Genomic DNA, 22,239 nt, shown 5'->3' on the forward strand with positions numbered 1-22,239 from the left:
GAGCTGCTGGTCAGCTCTCATGAGCATATTGCAAGCCAAACACTTAGTAGCATTATGCCTAGTACAATTTCTTCACCATTAACTTACTGCATTCTTGAGCTTTTGAAAAGTACTTACAAACCAAATGACTACCACTGATGCATGGGTTGTGATAAGCTTCAAGTACTACCATTGCAGCATTTTAAGATACTCAATAAAGGCTTGATGTGTTTTCAAGTAACTTTGACTCCATACCACTTCCCTGGAAAATTTCCAGAAATACTGAGTCAGCAGAATTCTAGACAGAAAAGATTGGAAGACAGTAATCTTGGAAGTTTACTCTAACTTTGTTTTGTAGATCCTCAGAGTATGACGTTACAACTGCTTTCAATCTTCCATTCTGTTCAGAATTAGTATTGGTTGTTTATTTATCTTCACCATCAATACAAATTCACAGGCTTGTCCTGCAGTCTTATGATCAGCTAAAGGAGCACCTTCTCTTACGCGCTGCATTGTCTTAAAATTGTTAACATCAATACACTCCATTGATGAATTCAGTGTATCATTAAAAAGACACTACAGACAAAGCAGCATCTCCTAGGTTAATGCTATGCATTTCAGAAAAATACTGAACTGTCCCAGTAGTTTCTTCCCAATAGAAGATATGATTAGCTCCTGCAAATGCATTTTCTACTCAAAGAGAATGCCTGCCCTTACAACTATCTAATGCTCTTCACCAAATGACTGACTTTTCCTCCTCCTTTGATTACCAGAATTGATTACCAGAATTTTTCCAAGTTGTTGTTTTTTCTTTGGTTTTGTTTTTTTTTTTTTTTTTTTTTTTTTGCTATTTTCAAAGTGGAGAGTGCTGAACTTTACCAGTCCAGTAGGATCATGCAAGTAATTTTAGTCCTTCAGAAACTCTGTATGAGACTGTAGGTGTCTTTTGACTATGAGTATTAATGCAATGGTAATTTCAGTTGAAAAGAATGTCTGTAAAAAAATAAATAAGAATTAGAAAAGAGTTTACCACAAGTAATTATCTATGGATCCTTATTACCATCTTCGGAATCCTTTCCTCGGTGTTGTTCAGCCTTTGATGCAATCTCAAATTGTTATAAATGCTACTTGTAAGAAATAGCAAACAGACACAAACACAGAGCTTAATGTTTCACAATGAATATCCCCTTTATTACTGTGATCACAAAAACATGATTTTTACAGGAATGTTTAAGTGAACATTAATCGAAGCAATTAAATTGTTTCACAAAGATCAGATAAACTACAGAACACTGTATCATAAAGAACAAAAATACCAGCTTTCTGGCCTTGCAGTGCACATTCTAGTGCAAGTATTAAGACACAATAGTGTTCAATTCAGCAATGTATTGCAGAACATCATGCCACAGTCCACTTCAATGAGGGTCAGGACGTGCAGCTTGTTAATAAAATGCTGTAGTTTATAAAAAAAGCCACATGTTAATTCATAAAATATATTGTGGTTTATTTGGATGATTTAAAGTGATTTCACTGTGGAATTTAATTTTATCCAGGAGAAACATACAGAATGTCTTCTCATTTGGAATATTCTTCTTTTAGGCAATGGCTTTGGCTTCAGGTAGGAATGCCTCCCAGTATTTAATTAGCTTAAAGAAAAAAAAAAGAATCACTACATAGCTAAATGCTGGAAAACAAATATACCTTCCTCCTCTTGTGTTAAACTTTCTCTTCTGGATGAGGTAAGAACACAGATGCTGAATATTACCCACTCATTATTACATGATGCAAAAAAAAAGTTTTAAAAATATGTAAGTCTGGTTAACAGTAATTATTACACATTGAGCAGAGTACTACAGAAAACACAGAGAATGGGTTTGCAAGGTTCATTTGCTACTTTTATCTCTAACGTGCATCACGTTTTTGTTGCTCAATTTAAAAAAGGCTGAAATGTTAGCAAATACTCTTCAGGGAACAAAGTCTGTTTCTGAGTCACTGAAAACAACTTTACTGCTTTACAATATTCAGTAATACATTAAACTTTTAAAAAGAGCAATAAGCATTTGAGTTTCAGAAAAACAGACAAGACCCTCCCCACACCCTCTTCCCCTAACAGGAGCTTCTCCCCTGCTTCTCTTAGATAAGAGCTGTGCAAGAAAGCCCAGTAACAGCTGGGAACCTGAAGCCACCGTTTTCTTCAGTAGAGCACTACTGGAAGTAGTTGAAAGACTGTCTTTTGTAATAATGGTATGTAACATTCTAAACATTAACATGTATGAAACTTAAAATTTTTCTTACCTGCTGTTGTGTTTGCACTAATGACTCTAAGTACTTGATAATAACAGTTTTAAAGTCTTTCACTCGTTCCTTCTGTTAACAAATAAATTATAGCATATTATCCTCTTTATCAATTTTACTTTGAATGTCAATATAATCTAAAGTAAAACTATCATTTATTTAGACAAAATTATACGTGCCTCAAATCTTCCCACTTCCTTGCGAATCGTTTTGGAGATCTGTTCAAAATCTTTTTCCCCTTGTTGAACTTTTGTCTCCCACTGGCAAAGGAAAGACATGCAGAGATGAGACTTTGTGTTTCCCACACAGTCAATCACTATGTGAACTTCCTAGTAAGTTAACAACATTAATTCAGGAAATGAAAAGGACCTATTCATCCTTTGGACAAATAACGACTTTTACATAACAGTTTGCAGAATACGATGACATCAGATCAAACAATGGCATCTAACATAATGACATCTGTAGATGACAAAAACATCTCAGAATTGTTACGAATAAAAGCTTAATAAAATCGATTTTAGAGATTCTTTAGCAAAAGAAAAGGATCCCTACAGCTTTTTTAGATATTATTTGCGGGTGCTGCTATAACAGAAACCTCAATCTGTAAGCTTTCTGTGACTGCCTACCCAACTGAAGGTAGAAGAGTCTCAGAAGTCAGTTTCCTGTACTTTCCTAGTCCCAGAATAAGTGATTAAATCTTTCTCTCTGCCTACAGTCATACATATGCTTATCTTTGTGTCAGAAATGACAAGCTCACAATGCTACATTTTTTGGTCTTCCAGTTAGGATGCAAGTTGCTTGGGACAATCAAAACAACACTGTCTGTTTCAGAGGTGACTAACGAGACAGGAGGAATAAAAAAGCTATTAAGGATAAGAATATAAAAGAAAAATTAAGAGAAAATGCTGTTACAGCTTGGGGTTTTTGTCATAATGGGAGCGTGGCATTTACACAACAGTACTACACCACAGTAGGTTGTATTTATCCTTAGTTTATACCAAAACACATCTAGCCACACAATAAGATTATCATCAAACATTATCTTGTAATTAGTAGGCTTTCTTTTGCATTTACTTTAACACAATTATTTATATTATTAATTTATAGCATTCGTATAGATACACTGTGAAAAAAGTTATCTGCTGCTTGACACTGCAGATACAGTTAACTGGTATTTCAAATGCCAGCTTACAAACTGAACCGTAGAAGCTAACATATCCTATTAACAGTTATCTTCTTCAGAAAAAAGCCAGGAGGCAACACATTTCTGTCAGTGGTGCTGTATATCCATAAAAACATCTTGTGCTGCATTATCAAGTTATTGTCGTGTTACGAGATGAACCTGTTCCAGTCAGCATCTGGACATTTATGTTTTTGGTTCACATTTATTCAGAAACTCCTTATGTTCAGATTCACATTTACAAAGCCGCACATTATGTCATAACTGGATTTGCTTCAAGGAAACACAACCTTAGAGTTATCTAATAACTGAAACAACACAAAGCTCGGACAAGGGAAGGGTACACAGACTGTCTGTTTTGATCTACCACTGCAACTAGAGCTGTAGGAGACTTCAGTGTCTGACTCTGTATGGACCCCTATCCTGGCTTTGCCACGTCCAGGTACCATGTTTAACACAAATTATCACTGAATGATGATCTGTCATGTCATAGTTTCCATCAAAGAGAAATTTCCCGTTTTCAATAGTGGTATTTTTGGAAATACTCTTTTATTATTTTATTCCAGCAAAAAACAACTCAGTTTACGAAGTCCAATCCGTGTAGTTTTCCATTTTGCAATGTCTCCGCCAGAAGAATTATCACTACAGAATCAGCAATTTTGAATCTGTTTCAATGGTAGCCATTTTCCGTTCACATATTCCAACTGAGGGTTTACTAACAAGCTTCTTTAGTCATAAACTAAGCAGGAAAAGTACATCCTTCAGGAACAACACCATTAATTCTTTTCATGTTGGGACTAAGAAAGGATCACTGGCTATTTCTTACTACTCTCAATATTCAAGAAATTTTTGGTCAAGGAATGACATCACTTGTACTGTGAACAGATGAATGACGTCAAGAATACCAACCAGAAAGAATATGCTCACATAAGACTCACAGTAAGTTTTCCCAGTAAACAAGGGCTTTTTTAAAGAAAAAGAAAAAGCCAAATTAATGGGAAACATCAACGCCATATGCAAAATACACTGAAATATAGAAAGAACAAAGCAGCTTGTGATTAGTGACCAATGAGGAAGCCAAACAAAATATCTGCATAACAGGGTTTGAAATCTAATGTTCTCCCATTATTTAATGAGAGAATACTGTTGCATAATCAGAATGCATTAATGTTAAATAATTAAGTTGTCCTACCTCTTCAATTTCCTTAGTGAAGCATGATAGAAAAAGTGTATAAATTATGACACTTCAACATGTAAGACTTATTTTTACTGAAATCACACCATATATACATACAAATATATATGGGTAGATAAACGCTGCACAATAAAGCAAAACATGGGAACAGTTCTCCATTATTTTTTTGTGGGTTTTTTTTGCATGAAATTTTAGCATCTTAGTGAAGACGCTCCTGTTTCTATCCGAGTCATTTGTTAAAATGTAAATGCAATTCAACTTGTCCATTTTTCCCTCCTCCCATTTCCCAGACTCTGTAGAGACATCTTTCGACTGCCTTCCACATCTTATAATGCGTAGAAATTGTGCATATTTTTAAAATAAATTTCAACAATTTCAGTAAATATGGCAGACAGCAAATGAGTAAGCAGTTCTTAAATAAAAATGGTATAAAGTAGTGCATTGATGCAGAATGAATGAGTCAAAGCAGAAAGTCTGATCACCAAAATAATGTTTTATAACATTACCTCTTTTATCTCATCTTTAGCTTGCTGCAACTTGTCAGGTTTGTTGGCAAGCTGGAGCTTTGCTTCAGCTTCACGTTTTTTTTGTAAAGTAACCTGAGCATCTTGCCACTTCTGCCAGCATTTCATTCGGTGGTCAAACACACCCTGTGAGAATGAAGGAATTTATTAAACAACTGGAAATGTAACAGTTATTTAAATGTTTTGTAGGATAAGGTGTTTCTGAATAAAGCTAGAAGAATTATTTTCAAACTTCACTGTGTCTAACACATCTACTTGCATTTCACTTAACAGCATGGCTGCACAGCTAAATACGATCTATAAATAAATAACAGAAGGCATTCAACAAGCCTCTTCGGAGTGGACGGTGCCCCATAGTACATTGTGTACCTCATTCCAACAAAACATTACCAAAGCAACCAAAGGGGGTGGAAATGCAGAAGGGGAGGAGAGAGAAAAGATTATTTTGACAAGTGCAGAGGTAATTCTGGATAAAATTCTCAGACATCCCTTTTCATTTCAAAACCTAATTATATTATACAGTATGACTAACAACAGAACCCGATGCTTTCTTTAATGACACGTATATCCGAAATCTATATTTGTTTCATATTTAAGGAAGCTTCTGGCTAGCCAACAAGCGTGGCCAAAACACACTCTTGCTTAGACTTCACAGCATATAGCTTGCCCTAAAACCATATATTTAGACAGCTGGACTAGATGATCTCATAGGTTGTTTCCAACCTTGTGATTCTACGATCCTATATACAATTAGTACTGCTTAAAGAAGATATTCACCAATTACTTTTTTTCTGCATCTTATAAATTCCTCCCAATTTTAACACTAGAATAATTGATCACTAATTTATTTATTTTACTCAGAATGAAAGGCAAAAGCTTTGTGTCAACTGTGTAAAAAATGTACATATACACACAAACATACATTTTCTTTGAACATACAAGTTGAGGATTGTGACTTTAAACACAAAATTAGCTCTTTTTTGTCCAGTACTCACTTTTACTGCAGCAATGAGACGAATATAATCACCAAGCAGCTCTGAGAACATGTAGAAATCAGCAAAAGCTTGTTCTTGATGCAATTGATCTATCTTCTCCTCAACTTCTGCAAGCTGAGACAAAGCCCTAGATAGAGCAGTGTGGTCCTCAGAGTTACCTAACATGGCAGCACTTTTAGCAAAGGCAGCTGTGTTGGCTGAAAGTTCTAAAATACAGAAACAACATTCAGTACAATGTAGTTGACTTACATCACTTTGCAGCATAGATCAACACAACAGAGCCTCAGCCCTAATGCAGTCCTAATGAACTTCATTCCAAATTAAAAACAGAAGATGTACTTCCTAAAGCTCATGATAGAATACAGAAGGCACTCACAATGAAACCATATTTAGGAGAACACAGTGCACAGAATTCTCCATCAGTAAATGTTTTGCTGACCCTGTTATCATCTCTATCAGGAGACATGGAAAAAAATGTTACTTCATTATAAACAAAATGCCTGGTTTGGGAAAAGTCCAAGCGTACAGAACCAAAGCCAAGTCACCTTGAGAGCAACTTCAAACCAACCTCAGCTGGTCTAAAGCACTGTTACGAGTTGGAAAATCCTATGTATTTCACAAGAACACCACCACCACCACAAGTGAATTTATTTTTGTTGGACTGCCCTATTGACTAAAGTTCTTCTAATTGTACATAATGTAACACACTGCTATCTTTTGACACTTCATAGAGGAAAAAAAAATAAATACAACAAAATAATACAATATATACCTGAGTGGCTGGCTGGTATCTATGAAACTGAAGTTCTCAGCTTATTTACTACTAAGTATAAGGCAATTGTTTCATCAAATCCCATGCAAGTCATCTTGCACAAAGTTAACTCCTATAAAGGACCTTTGAATATATATTTTTATCCAAAATACTTAAGAACTGAAAGTGCAAGCTTGTTTGCAACTCTACAGCTTTTGTAGAATCTTTAACAGCAGAAATGTTTGCAGAAAAAAAAACATCTTCAGATATGTGATACTCATATTTAAATAATTTCTTTAAAATTAAACAAACACTTTCTCAAATCAACAGAAAAAATCATGTCAATTTTCCAATTGAATTATTCCTTAAAATACTATTCAAGCTTGAGGTCATCTGCCCAAAGACTCTTCATGTCCGTGTTTTTTACACTACAGAGAACAGTTCAGAGTAGTATAAGGGAGATGCAGCTCTGTGTACTTTTGAAAGTACAGAGTTGAAACATAATCTATAGATTTTAACGTAGCACAGTAACCAAAAGGCATATTTATAGCTTTGCACTGCAAATAGAAGTGGTTTTGTTGTTTTGTTTTTACGTAATGGAAAGCAGTCTTTGACAAAACAGCTACAAAGGTGGTCAAGACATAAACTTGTAGGCAATACTTCCCTCTAATACAAATAAATTCAAAGTTGACATTTTTAGAATATCTTTTCAGTAAAGTTTACCTGAACAGCAGCTTGATGATGTATCATTATGTGAATCAAATGAATAACAGAAAATGCCTATTTAAGAGCTTAAACTCATTTAGCAGAGCAGTACAGAAACATACAACGTTTGAATGGATTTATGCAGTAACTTTTTGCTCAGAAAGAATTTACTCTTGCCATGAGATCTAGAGATACATTTATATATGCCTACTGCAGTAGAATCCTTACTAGGAATGGTATTAAAACTCTGCAAGAAAAGAAAAAAAACTATACCAGATCAATATAGTAACTTTCAAGTTCAACAGAAGGGATGGCTGATATTCTAGAGAGAATTAAAATTAATAGCAGGTATATCAAATTGATACAGCAGTTTACAGTAAAAGCTACAATTACAAGATTTTTGCATTAAAATTTCCTGCATAACTGTATTCATTAGTCAAGAGTTCTGACACAATAAGTTCTCCTTTCATCACCGTTTCCTAAACTTAAGTTCATGTAAGCACATGAAAGAGAAGCTACCTTTTCTGTGGCAGACTAATGCTTCAACGCTGGCATGAAGTTTTCTAAGTTGCTGATCCAGATTCTCAAATTGCTGCTGTTTTTCTTCAAACCACTGACAAAAGATGAAAGAACCAAGCATTACAAATTAGATTACCAACAACATTTCTTGTTTAAAGAAGCAAATTATCCATGTACTGCCAGGGTGGTCAACTGATACAGCTAAGAATCCAAGCCAATAAGCAAATTAATAACCCATTTTCTACTTCTACAGCCTTAAAATGCAATTGTTGAGCCTCATTAATTCGTCTCATTATTCAAGTCGAAAATTCAGCTCTTACTGCATCCGATTCATTCATCTTGATTGTCATTTTGTTGACAGCGTCGGCAGCCTTGTTCACCATCCTCAATATTCCTGCTCCACTCAGAGCTTGGGTGTTAACCGCTCTCGGCAGCTGGAATTGAATGACAAATAAGAGCAAACAGACTGGTTAAAAGGATGGAGGCTTAACGGGGCACAAGGGGGAAAGAAAAGGATATAGTGCTTTCTTCAGTCCTATGTGTTTCAATATAGTGGAATCTAATTTCTAGGATTTACTACTTTTACATTCTCAGAGGAAAACTTAAAAATATAGACTATTTACTTTTCTTCTACATCTTTACATTTAAATGGAACAATCAGCCAACTTGTCCGAAGTTATTATGAACTAGCTAAAGGTCCTAACTAGCCTCCTATATGCAACAGAGAATAAGCTGCTACAGGAAGAGCAATGTTTACAATTAGAAGGAAGAAATTTGTCAAACACTTCATCATAATGCAAGATTTGCATTGTATAGTAATCATAAAAGATGGATATATTTTTCCCCCTACCTCATGATTATTGGGAGAACTGTGCATTTGTTTAGATATGCAGAGGGTAAGCTAACAAATATTAGCATTACTCAAGTTAGTCTAAAGATGCTGTACAAGGTGGGCCCCCACATCAGACTTTTCACATGTAACAATTTGTCTGCTAGTACAGTTGGCAAATCCACTACACACATAACTAAAATACTAACATTATCCAAAAGACAATTCAGCGTTACAGCAAATCCACTTTGCACGTGTATAAAGATTCCATATGTTTTTAGCAATATATTTAATTTTGTAGGTATCAGGCTGATAGCACTAGTGGCTGAAGTTCTCTATGCACAAAACATCTAGCTTATTCAGTAGCACTGCAAGCAGGTTCACATTATCACACTGACAAACGTCAAGAAGGACTCACAGAGGCAAGAAACCTGTTTCCAAGGCTATTAAATTCTTAACCTTACTTAACTATTAGCAACATCAATTACAGATAGTGACCGTGTGCACAAGCATTAACTAGAAATGTAGAGACCAACTAACTCAAGAAGAAACTGTGCGGCAGATAGCTTTTGGTCGCTGTAAGGCTAACTTCTCTCAGATGCACACACACACCATTTCCTAAGTATCCTTCTATTATTCCGTACTATGTACCACTGTATGATGAAGGGTGCAATCCAATTCTACATTAGATTAATCTAGCAGATTAGGTCTCAGCAGAAAGAGAATACATTAGTTTGTATGTCACAGTATCCAAAAATAAATAGAACATGAAAAAACTTAAAATACCTCAGAATTTTCCAAGAACTGCCTTAAATCTGGGTCCTGTAACAAGGTTGGGTGTTTTACTGTTCGTTGTAGATACCTGTGATTTAAAAATTAAAATATTAGATAACAGATTGAATGTGTCTGACAGCAATGAAAAATTCCATCTAAAAAGCTTTACAATGCAGGAAGAACACAATGTCCCATATTACCTAATGGGACTTCAATACTTGTAAAGTCACCCCTAACATGTCAGGGAATAGTTCAGGCTCCATATTGCTTCAATCCTTTGCCTCCCTACTGAATGTTCATATCATATTTCTGCATTCTGCCACCTTCCTTCAACATACACATAGGTTAAGAGCTACATAGGCTAGCACCACTAAGCAGTTTAAACATTCAGTGAGGTCTTAGTCTAGTAAGATAGACACAAAACCTGAAACTTCTGATAAAATGCAGCCACACACACTGTATATCATACCATATATTATATTTCATATTTTCATCAATAAAATGAAATCCTCCTGCTCTAATAACAGGCAATTTTAGGCCAGAAAAACAATTTAAGAGAGAAGAAAAAAGATTAAATGCTTTAAACATTCTTATATAATAGAGTGTATATAAAATATATATATATATGTTTTTTCTTTTCTTTTTTTTTTTTTTTTTTTTTTTTTTTTTTTTTTTTTTTTTTGTTATGGCTTATTCTGCTTTACTCGTTTTAGAATAAAAGACAGTCTTGAAAAAGTGAGCCAGTTATGTTCCAGGCATGAGCTCTTCATTTGGTAACTATGCTAGATCTTCATTCCACATTACTTCTGACATACACATAGAAATTAAATTAATGCAACTCTTACTCTTTTCTTTCTTCACTTTTTTTTTTTTCTTTTTCTTTTCCATTTTTGGTTAATTTAAAAACTACTTATTGAACAAGTATGGGTTGAAGAGTGAAATTTCAACATTATTATTCCAGTAAAAAGCACTGTAAGTTTCTCATAAATGTTTGCCATATTATACACTAACAGAAAGTGTTAAATGTTTACAAAGAGTGCCTTGTAGGAATACAGTATTTCAAAAGACTACAAGAGCATAAGAATATGTGATATTAACAGTCAAAATCTGCTAACAGAATACTATCAACTGCCTTTTGTACTTTTTTTAATGATTAGTTTTGCCTAAGTCTCAGCTATGAAATACCACATCAGATCCAGGACACTCTCAGATTACTTAGAATCTCCTACGAAGTGCTATGGAATGGAACACTCAGTTCAAAGTCTGAGTACACTGATGAGGTATTTTCTCCATCTGCCATTAGATATGGTCATTGGGTCCTTAGTGCCTCCTAAAGAAACTCACTGTTGCAGTGAAACAATTTCATAAATTAGATTGCTCAACTTCTCCTTGCATGTTCTGATAATTAGTAAGTTAAAGTTGCCATGTCAAGCAAAGATATTTTTCTTTAGAAATCTGCTACTACAGAACAACTCAGTCCACGGGAATTACTAACTTTTTCACTGGACACCAGTGATTGTGTTGCCTGAGGACATCTGGTAGACTTGCAGTACTTAAGTTCAGTGCTCCAGAAGATAAATTTTAGCGACCTCAACAGGTCTTTCCTCCCACTTTCTCTACAGCTTTGGGATCATGAAAGAACAAACTGAAGCACATTTATTTGGTCTGGATTTCTGGAGCATATTAATATGTTTCCCCTGGGTTACATAATGATCAACAGAACCACTGCTTTTAAATGGCATTTGAACACCTTGACAGGGATGTAACTTTAAGATTCTGAAAGCAAAAGCCAGCTAAAATTGGCACGATGAAGAAGTTGCTTTTTGACAAGTAATGTTATCACAGTTTTTCTGAAAAACATTATCAAATATCCTAATGAGTTCATTCCTCAGTATGTAGACATACACTCAACATCCACTAGAACTAGTACAACAGCAAAACTCCTTTAACAAATAAATGAAAAAAAACCCACAGCATTTAAAGCACATACACAAGTTGATGTGTTAAACTTGTTCCAGTTACACTTCTATTGATCACATGACAAAATAACGGAGGAAAACAGTAATCTCCGTTAGTAATCTCCGACTTCAAGTTGTGAGGAAATGTCACCTCATTTATCTAAGTCTAATTCCTCCAATCCCAACTGTTACTCCAAGTCTTTATATCTCATGGCAGCACTCCTTTAGCAACAGACTTGTTTAAGCATACATGCTGTTTCACAGTTCTACTCCAGATGACAGAACTACTTCATTAACTTCTGGGTACAATTTCAAGTAGCAAATGTTAAGTCATACACCAAATTCCATTGACAGGTATCTGTAAGACAGTACAACCTGTCAGTATTTGGAGGTTCAGTATCTGTTCAGATGTTTTTATATTATTAAGAAAATAGAAAGATATTAGCGACAGGAATCTAAAGTGATAATTTTTGGTTAAGACTGCACCAAAGACTGATCTAGCTGACAATGTATGAAGTTCTTGAGGCCTTGGAGTTACAGAGACAAACTAAAGGTTTTGACTTCTGTTTATTTTCCAGTTTAACTGAAACCATTGTATGGATTATTCTTCTCAAATGAGGCAATCATATCACAACAATAACATATTAAAAAATCATTTGAATACAATAATACAAAAATACATTGAAAAGCTCAGATACCTGCACAAGTTTTGCCAACACAAGCTAATGGAAGAAAGTTCAGACTACTGGTTCTCTACAGTCTCAAAACTAAGCACTGACCAGCTAGAGGTGGTAGCTGTAATTCACCATATCAATGTGTGTACATTTCCAGTAATTAATGGGAATTATGCAACTTTTTTTAAACAAAAAAGAGACAGCTGCATACAGTCTTCAGAACACACCTAAACACAGATGGGTCAGATACCTGTTAGAGAGACTAACAAGTTTTAGATACACACATTACCTTTCAAGAGCTGCTCTTCTTTTTTCTACAAATTCAGTAGATGAAGAATCTTCCTTTCCTACTTTAACCTTGGTCATGCCTTTGAAGAAAATGGCATCATATGGATTTTACTTTATTACACAGAAATCGTTAGTATAGCTGATATGATTATAAGATAAAGTTCATCTATGTCCAGATATTGTAAGTAAAATTACAATAAAAATTACTACACAGGAACAGAAAGAACAAACACTGCAGGCTGAACAGTCTTTTCGGAACAGTCCTGTGAAATACAGTTTCCTGTACTGCACTATTGTGGTTAAAAAGTTAACAAAGAACTGAATTTGGGTTTATGAGAGCAACAAAAAATGGTGATCAGTCTTACTGGTCAGTCATGTTCAAAAGAAGAAAACATGCTAATAAAGCAGATTAAGAAAACAGGCTTTAACATGAGACTTACTGTTTTTTCATAGCCAATATTTTCATTCTACTATAGTCTAATCTTCAAAACTAAGAAGCTTTTAATTAACTAATGGAAACCACACAGCATTTTTGAAAAACAGTTTTATACCACTTCCTCTGCTGAAGTCAAGAGTGGCCAAAGAACTACAACCAGTGGCCAAAGAACTACAACTACAACCAAGAGTTCTTGATGTCTTGTGGTATGTAAAATATGTTCTCCTTCAGCAAGAAAGAACTCAAACTGTGGTTGATGTCAGTATTTTTCATACTTAAGACTCATATTCAGAGGACTTAGAAACCCAAGTGCTATAAAAAGCAATAAGATACACTGAACATTCAAAGTAACTCATTTTCTAAAGCGTGGGAGAGTTATATTATAATCCAGACATGTCATTTTTACATGTCCAATTACTTCTGTGCTTTTCAAACTATACATTCTGAGTAGAAAGCTCTGAAAATTTGAAAAATTTGAAAATTTGAAAACTTTCCAAAACTGCTTCACTCCCAATTGTTTTTTTTTAAAAGCAAAATCTATGACTTTCAAAATAGATGTGAAAACGAGTTTAGATGAACACTGAACTCTGAATCACCAATGACTCAGTTCTATTCTGTTGTTTCACAGGATATTTGGTAATTCAACATTTGTATTTGTGAACTGTCTTAAACACAGGTCCCTCCCAACTCCTACCAAATAAATAGATGGTAAAAAAATAATAATAATGATTGATTTTAACTTAGAACTCTGAGCCCTATAACTAGTGTAACAGAATGAAAAGACTAAGGATTTTGTACAACACACATCACATAAAACTGGATGTAAAATGTTTCATATTAAATCTTAAAATAAGCATGTGATGTAAACTCATTTGCCATCTTTCAGCTGTTTTACCAGCTCTCAGTTGCATCTTAAACCAGCATCCTTTCACTCCTCCTGAATTAGACCATATATTTTTTGATAGAACCAAACAGCAAACTTGCACTGAACGGCAATCAGTTCAGGTTTGAGGTATGACTTTCATGCGTCCTGAAAACAACCTACAGACTTCCCAACTTATCTGTATCTTAAGAAAGTCATTCCCCACTTTAATGAAAAGCTGCTGCTCTAATCAGCTTTACAGATGGAACAAAAAAAACTCCTGTCATTTCCTACAGATCAAGTAGCATTCCAATGTCCATTGATTTATTTACATGGAAAAGCCACTAGACTTCCACACATTTCTTATTTTAAATGTTTAATTGTCTTCAAAGATGCTCTCCTACTTCGAGCTAAAAAACTTGCTTCATTACATAAACAGTGTTCCCTACCTGATGGAACAAAAATCTTATCTTTCAAGGTATTCAGTAAGACCAGTGTCACTCAAAAATATTTTTAAAGTTAGGACTTTGAAGAATTAACTAAGCATTTCCCCATTCACAATGATTAGAAGAAACCAACTGACATATCAGAGAGGTGAGGTATGTATGAAGCTCTGTGTATTGTGAACAACCGATAACAACACAAGTTAAAAATAAACCCTCCTTTAACATCTTTGTTTTGACAGACTAATCAGCTCTTGAGGGGCAACAGTGAAGAAAGACTAGTAGATAAGAAACAGAGCACCACGCATTAAGATGAATGTCTTTCTTATTACCAACACTGATTTGAGCTAAGAAGAGGCCACAACATATCTTTTCAGCTTAACCCTAACTTTCTAAAAATTGAGAACAGGAGAAATACATGGTAATTTGGAACACCTGATAAGAAGGAAGAAATATCTGCACAGAACAGTAATTACCTTAGAAGCACAGTGGTATTAAAATGTTTAATTTGTACTACAGTAATTAAATGACATGCACATGTACTTTCAACTGCACAGGAACTAGACTTACCTACAATACTTTTTTCTGGAGCTGGAGGCACAATGTAACCAATGTGCATGTACTTTGTTGCTAACTTGCTGTGCAAGCCAAGAAAATCACTGAATCTTCTTTTAACAGAGAACTCACTTTGGTGAAACATAGAAATGGATGTCTTGAAGAAAACAACAACAATTTTAGTGATGACTTGCTGATGCATTTACTTAGTTATGATACAAAGGTACCTGTAAATACTTGTTGAACTAGTTACCTTTGTTGTTACTCTGTATGCCATATAAGCGTTCATGCCATCCCCTGAAAGAAAATTAAAACACTTATGCTAGAATTAGTTTAATGCTTCCAGATACTTTTTGATTCAAAATATACATTACATGTATTTCTACTTAGATACTGAAAGCACCCAAAAGATTACTGAGTAAGAAATAATGCTAAAATCTCAGTATGGTCTTTAACAGGTCAAACAGTCCATCATCTGATTTACTAGTATGGAGAAACTTACCAACTTTCTCTGGGTCTGACACATTGATTTCTATATCAAACAAATCTCCATTTGCTTCCTCTTCAATCTAGGAAATGAACAGTTAGCAAGTTAAAATGCGCTCATATTATTTGCAGGTACAAAAATAAGAGAACAGTGGAAGTAGAAGTATGAGTCAGTATGCTTGTGAATTTAAAATCCCTTCCAGACCTGTCATCCAACATTATGTGAACGTAATTTCTCATAGGGCTCTTAATTTTAAGCCTTCCTGGAAAACCTTTTTAGTATGGAAGCTTCCTCTCACATAAAGTAGCCTCAGAATTTTTAATAAATACTCCTCTTGTGGGTATACTCATTTTACTGCCTCCACTCTCAGCAGATAACATAGTTAAAAAAAATGCTCTTGTTAGCAGCGTTTCTATAATCTTTAAATCAAAATACAGATATTTGGGAAGGAAGAAGTCAAAGGCAGATAATTTCTGATACTTGCCTGGGCTCTAGTCATGCAGAATTTACATGCAATTGTACAAAAGTTTGATAAACAGGGATCTAAGGAAACACTGTGGCAGAAAGGACAGTATGTTGGGGCAGAAGAGGATGAAAATAAGAATAAAATACCATCTTAGAAATTCTGGGGAAGAAGTAGTTTCTGAGTCACAAACAAGTCTTGTTTACAAACTCTTTACACTGACACTGTCTAGTAAGAGGACAGTGTAGAATGAATGCCATTTGCCAATGTCCTGACTTTGAATGGAACATCAAATGTAAATGTTTAAATCCTTATCATTCTAACAAACATTCTCTGTTTGTTAGTATACAGGATAATGCTAACAACTGCTCCTTTCATTTTCCCATTAACAACTACTTAATAAACGAAAGTTAAAATCAGTAACTTGATAGAGTTGCAATATAACATCATTAACATTTCTCCCATATCAAGCTCAAGGTTTGCTCCTACACCCACTTTTACAATGCCTAACCTGCAGGAATGAAGTGTTACTTCTTAATTTACAGATCTCCAATACAGTTATGTAATGAATTATCATGGTATTTTTTAAAGAGTCAAATGTATATCAAATTTTAAGTGCCAAAAATATAAACATATACACATTTCTCCTAACCAAAGGATAATCCTGTGAAATAATATTTAGAAACTGTAATGAACAACAAAATACACAAAACAACAACAAAATAACCCACAACTTCCAAGTCCAAACAAGATAGTTCCGAACTTGAGGTATACCTCTTCTCTTGATCTATCAAAACTTGCAGGGGCTGTTCCACTTTTCGATTCCGTTCTAGGAGCTACTAATGCAGTAGGTGTTACAGGAGTGATTGCAGGAGTTGGTTCTGGTGAAAGTATTGGACTGTCCAATAAAACTTCTTCTGTGGCTTCTAGATAAAGAATTTGAGTTAGTTTTTGTATAGTTGAGACAGTTGCCTATCACAAAGATAACAAACACACACAAAATAAAGTGAAAATGTACAAGTCTAGTAAAAGCATCCGTAAGAAGCGTCTGCTTGTGCTGGTAATTTCTTTAAATAAGTATAAAACTACATGCATCATTTGTATTAGGCTACAGTATGATCAATATTGTAATTCTTTTTTTTATACAGTCAGGTAAATAGTCTTTTAGAATATCCATGGAAGTTTTAGTCATTTATTTCTGTAAGAGATACTATGAAAGAAAACTCAGTTTCTTCTATCCTTAAGACTATTCTTTTCTGGTTTTGTACCCTGAACAACTAATTTAATCATACAGGCTGATAATCAAGCATATTCAGCAAAGTAGAATGCTTTAAAGGAAGTTACACAACCATAACGCAGGCTTCCACCCCAAAGCCCATAACCTAGCAAATAAGTATTTTTAGCATTAGAGGCATTCTGACCTTTAAGATCATTTTTATTTAAAACAATCTCCTTTAGGCTTACAATATCTCATTCAAAGCTAAATACTTTCCGAACATATACAGTTCATCTACATTTGAAGAGAATCTGAATCTCTGCACTACAAATCCTGCATGTGTTCCTTGATTAGTTGGTTTTGACCACTGGCAAGCTATCCTCTTTCTGTCTACCAAGAAGTTCCTGTTCTAGTTTCAGTGATTAATGCTGTGGTTCTTGCTAAATGTGCATTTGCAAGAAATTCAGTTCCTCTAAAGATAATACTGACCGCAAAACAACATTTGATACAGAGACTGATTCCACCACTGTTCTCAGAATGTATTACCAACTAGACTTCCCACACCAGTTCCAACCACTTTACCAAGCATAGCTTCAGGCATTAATGCAGATCTACTCCAAGTCCTGCAAAGTTTCCAAAACAGATTATTATGCAAATTTGAAAAGAGCTGTTCTTGCATTTTTTTTTTGTCTATGTAACAGCTTTATTTTCCAAAGAAACTAAGCCACATTCCTTCCACTTCTTAAATCCTGGTATGGATAAAGAGCATTACAGAATCACACAATTGCAGGGGTTGGAAGGGACCCCCAGAGATCATCAAGTCCAACCCCCTGCAAAGCAGGCTCCCTACAGCAGGCTGCACAGGTGGGTGTCCAGGCGGGTCTGAAATATCTCCAGAGAAGGAGAATCCACAGCCTCCCTGGGCAGCCTGTGCCAGTGCTCGACACCTCACTGTGAAGAAGTTCCTTCTCGTATTGGTGTAGAACTTCCTGTGCATCAGTTTATGGCCATTTCCCCTTGTTCTATCACCATGTACCACTGAAAATCTTGATCATCATCAATTCCTATTCTTACTACAAGTTCTTATTCAAGGGTTAAGAAAAAAACAACACCACCACTCAAGCCAGTTTAACAATCAGGTCTACTCTAAATTTGTGAAATTACTATATTATGTGTAAAAAAAAAAAAAAAAAAAAAAAGTCTCATTTTCATCCCCCACAGCATCACTTGACTTTTCAGTTTTTCAGAACAGTCTTTAATCTACTAGCAATGTTGGCAAAACTGGAAACAGCATTAAATGAAGCGTAACAGTTATTACTAAAAGAAGCAATATTATGGTCTTTCCTAATCAATATATCAAAGCCACCCAGCTTTATCCTTGCTGCCATTTCTGCTGGTCAGTTATATTTCCCACTCTTCTACAACACTTTTTCATAAACGTTCAAAACCACACTACTGGGATGAAAACGGCTGAATACCTAAATTTTTGCTTGATACCAGAACTCAAATTAAAAACAAACTTAAGGTCATCATGCCTTAGCCTGTTTGAAATATGCTCATTCTGGCTTGAGGCAAACAAAATTTGCTGTCATCACTTTGTTTTGGAATATATTACAGAACTGCTGAAGTTAGAAAGGACCTCTGGACATTGTTTAGCCTAACCCAACCGCTCAAACAATGTCTGCAACAGATTGCTCTGGACCACATCCAGTTGGGTTCTGAACATCCTGAAGGATGGAGATTCCATTTTCTCTCTGGACAACACAAACCAGTGCTTTAAAAATTCACCATTAAATTAAAAAATAAAAATGCTTCCCCTTATGTTTAAATAGCATCCCCCATACTTCCATTTATGCCTACTACCCTTTGTCTACTCAGAGGGCACCACTAAGTCTGATTCCTCCTTTTGTAATTCTTCCTATCAGGCATTTGTACACCTGGATAAGTTTCTCTGAGTTTGATCATCAACTTTCTTTCAATAATTTACCAGTAGTTCTAGGGAGTTCACAGGTGACTGGAGGTTGGCAAATGCAACACTCATCTATAAGAAGGACAGGAAGGAGGACCTGAGGTACTATATGCCTGTCAGTCTGACTTCAGTGCCAGGAAAGTTCATGGTATCTTGAGTGCCATTATACAGAATGTTAAGGACAACCAGGCATAGTCAGTACAGATTTATGAAAGGCAGGTCATGTCTGACTAACCTGATTTTTTGCAATGACACTCTTAATGATGAGGGAAAGGTTGTAGATGCTGTTTACTTGAACTTCAGCAAAGCATTTGATATTTTTTCCCCTCAGCATTTCCCTGGAGAAACTGGCTGCTCATGGCTTGGATGGATGGAGCGTTCACTGGGTAAGAAGCTGGATGGTGGGAGCAAAGGGTCACTGCAAACAGAGTTAAATCCAGCTGGCACCAGTCACTAGTGGTGCTCCCAACCATGCAGTGGTAGGGCTAGTTTTGTTTAATATTTTTATCAATGATCTTGACCAACATGTCCTCAGTAAGTTTGCAGAAGATACCAAGTTGGATGGCAGTGTTGATCTGTCGAGGGTGGGAAGACACTACAGAGGAAGATAGGATGGTTGGATGGTCTGAGTCCAGTCTTGTGACATTGAATAAGGCAATCAGCCAGGTCCTACACTTCGGTCACAGCAACCTCATGTATTGCTACAGGTTTGGGGCTAGAAAACTAAGAGAGGAAAAGGATCTGGGGATGCTAGTTGACACTTGGCTGGACATGAGCTAGCAGTGTGCCCAGGCAGCCAAGAAGGCCATGGGCATCCAGGCTTGTATCAGACATAGTGCCATCAGCAGGGCTTGGAGATGGATGACTGTCCTCACATACTCTATCCTTGTGAAACTGCACCTTGAGTACTGTGTTTGGTTTAAGGCCTTTCACTATAAGAGGGATATGAAGTTGCTGGAATGCATTAAAAGAAGAAAAACAAACTGGTAAACGGACTACAAAACTAGAATTATAACTAACAGCTGAGGGAAATGGAAGAGGCTCAGGAGAGCCTGAAAGGTGGCTGTAGGTGGGCACCAGTCTCTCTTCTCAAGTGACAAGTGAAAGGATGAAAGAAAACAGCATAAAGTTGCAGAAGGGGAGGTTTAAATTGGATATCAGGAAGAACTCCCTCACTTAGAGAGTGGTCAGACATTGGAACAGGCTGTCCAGAGAAGCAGTGACATCATCATCTTAAACACTGGAAATATTTAAGAGATGTGTGGGCATGGTGCTAAGGGACACAGGTGGGTGGACTGGTAGTGTCAGGTGATGGCTGCACTTGATCTTCCCAGCCTAAACAATCCTAGCATTCTCCTCTCCGGTCAGCACAGTTCCGTCTCGCTCAGCCTCTGCTCCCTTGTCAAGCACTTCATGCTCCTGATCACGTTAATGGCCGTTTCATGAGCTCACTCCATTTTTCCCTGGTAATGGGATGCTCAGAACTGGGCCCACTGGTGTGGGCTCACTGGCATTGAGCAGAGGGGAAGGACTACCTTTCTTGACTTCCTGGCACCATTATTCTAATTTCAGGTTACTTGCTATTTTCAAAGTAATATTAAGCACAAGGACTTTCTCATATTTTAAAATCAGAAAGATTATCTAAAATACTTATTTGAAAAAGGCTGTTTTCCTACCACTGCTTCATTTTTCTAGTTAAATCTTTAGGAATTGTAGAAGAATCCTACTTATGGTTTCTACCCTCAAATGCCACAGGAAAGATATTGCATTTTTGTACAACAAAGAAGTTTAATTCAAAACACTTTTCATGTCAGCATGAAAAGTCATGCTGACACAGCTGGAAAATAAGAACCTTTTAAAGTGGAAGAACAGCATTTCAGTGTGGAAGAGAGAGAGACCATTTGTTGTCTAGCAGCATTCAACATACATAAGGATTTATACAAGTGTGTATACTTCTATTCAGTAGTTGTATCAGTGTATGCACTTGTGCACACACACAAATACAAATCGAGCTACCAAATTCCAATTTTTCCTTTTCCAGTTACCAGCTATTTGCAAATTTGGGAAAAAATCCATTAACCAACAGTAAGCACCTTTCTGTACCTTCAAATTTTAGATGGGCTTATAATACAAAACATGAAGTAATTCATTCCACACTCTCATCAGTTGGGAAAACATTCCCGTTATCATGAAAATGAGACTTCATGAAAACAGAGTGAATTCAAATCACCGAACCAGCACTGCTTTAGGATGAAACAATAGCACACTTTTTCCCTACCACTTCTCTGTCTCAGTCTGTTATTCACACACATTAGTACTAATGAATCCAGGCTGATTATCACCTGAAATACAACCTAGACCAGCCCCCTACCCCTGTTCAGCAATGGCTGAAGTGACACTGCTGCACTATTTCTGCAAGAGAGGACGTGGCTAGAAATGCAAGAACACCATCTTGCAGCTTTATGATCACAACAGGCATAAGAGCAGACTTTACTCATACCAGTATTTCCAATCCTGTGAGAGTCCAGGTTGGCTGAGCGTGAACAAAGTTTTTAAGGTGTTGCCTACGAACCCTTCTTTTCCTGAAGGAACTTAGTGAGAGGAAAAAAAGGTATGTTTAATAGACATCAAGTCAGTTGTTTTAAAGAAGAAATTATAGTTCATGCTACCCTCCCTCCTGCTATCTCTGACTCCAAATCTGCATGCATCCAGCACACAACATGTATCTAGAAGAGATAAATGGAAAGCTCGGCAGAAGGGTGTTGAGGGGAGACAGACCAGACAAGGATGACATTTTCTTCATTTAGAAGTTTTAAAATTTCAGAAGTAGATTACTGACTTTCAAGACACATTGCAAAGGAAAAAAGAATTATTATTTCTACAGCAAGAATAGCAGGCTATTGTGCTTCCTACCTTTTTTCCCTGCTTAGAAACATGTTTTATGACAAGCACGTGCATTACTTCTCAAGAAACAGATTAGTCTGGACGACCTATGCCAGTTACACTTCTTACATTCATCATTTCAATATGGAAAATTAGATGATACAGTGTGGATTAAAATGTAAACGATGTTTATTTTTTCACTGAGGGATGAATTTGGTAGGTTTCACAGAAGAAACTATGGTGCTTCCAGAAGCAC

General features: G+C 35.9%; 1 protein-coding gene across 1 annotated transcript in view; it reads right to left on the reverse strand.

The window, feature by feature from the left end:
* Positions 1 to 1,142: 1,142 nt before the first annotated feature.
* Positions 1,143 to 22,239, reverse strand: part of SNX2 (sorting nexin 2) — a 33,821-nt gene continuing 12,724 nt past the window's right edge. The window contains exons 3-15 of the mRNA XM_052700599.1: positions 16,690 to 16,841; positions 15,468 to 15,534; positions 15,219 to 15,262; positions 14,981 to 15,122; positions 12,671 to 12,749; positions 9,762 to 9,837; positions 8,467 to 8,580; positions 8,147 to 8,240; positions 6,172 to 6,377; positions 5,159 to 5,302; positions 2,454 to 2,534; positions 2,275 to 2,346; positions 1,143 to 1,625 (exon numbers count right to left, since the gene is read on the reverse strand). Of these exons, the coding sequence (XP_052556559.1) occupies positions 1,575 to 1,625; positions 2,275 to 2,346; positions 2,454 to 2,534; positions 5,159 to 5,302; positions 6,172 to 6,377; positions 8,147 to 8,240; positions 8,467 to 8,580; positions 9,762 to 9,837; positions 12,671 to 12,749; positions 14,981 to 15,122; positions 15,219 to 15,262; positions 15,468 to 15,534; positions 16,690 to 16,841 (1,322 nt within the window). The 3' untranslated portion in view covers positions 1,143 to 1,574. The remainder of the gene's footprint in view (positions 1,626 to 2,274; positions 2,347 to 2,453; positions 2,535 to 5,158; positions 5,303 to 6,171; positions 6,378 to 8,146; positions 8,241 to 8,466; positions 8,581 to 9,761; positions 9,838 to 12,670; positions 12,750 to 14,980; positions 15,123 to 15,218; positions 15,263 to 15,467; positions 15,535 to 16,689; positions 16,842 to 22,239) is intronic.

Source organism: Tympanuchus pallidicinctus, unplaced genomic scaffold (genome assembly GCF_026119805.1).
Source record: "Tympanuchus pallidicinctus isolate F22 unplaced genomic scaffold, pur_lepc_1.0 scaffold4, whole genome shotgun sequence".
NCBI lineage: Eukaryota > Metazoa > Chordata > Aves > Galliformes > Phasianidae > Tympanuchus > Tympanuchus pallidicinctus.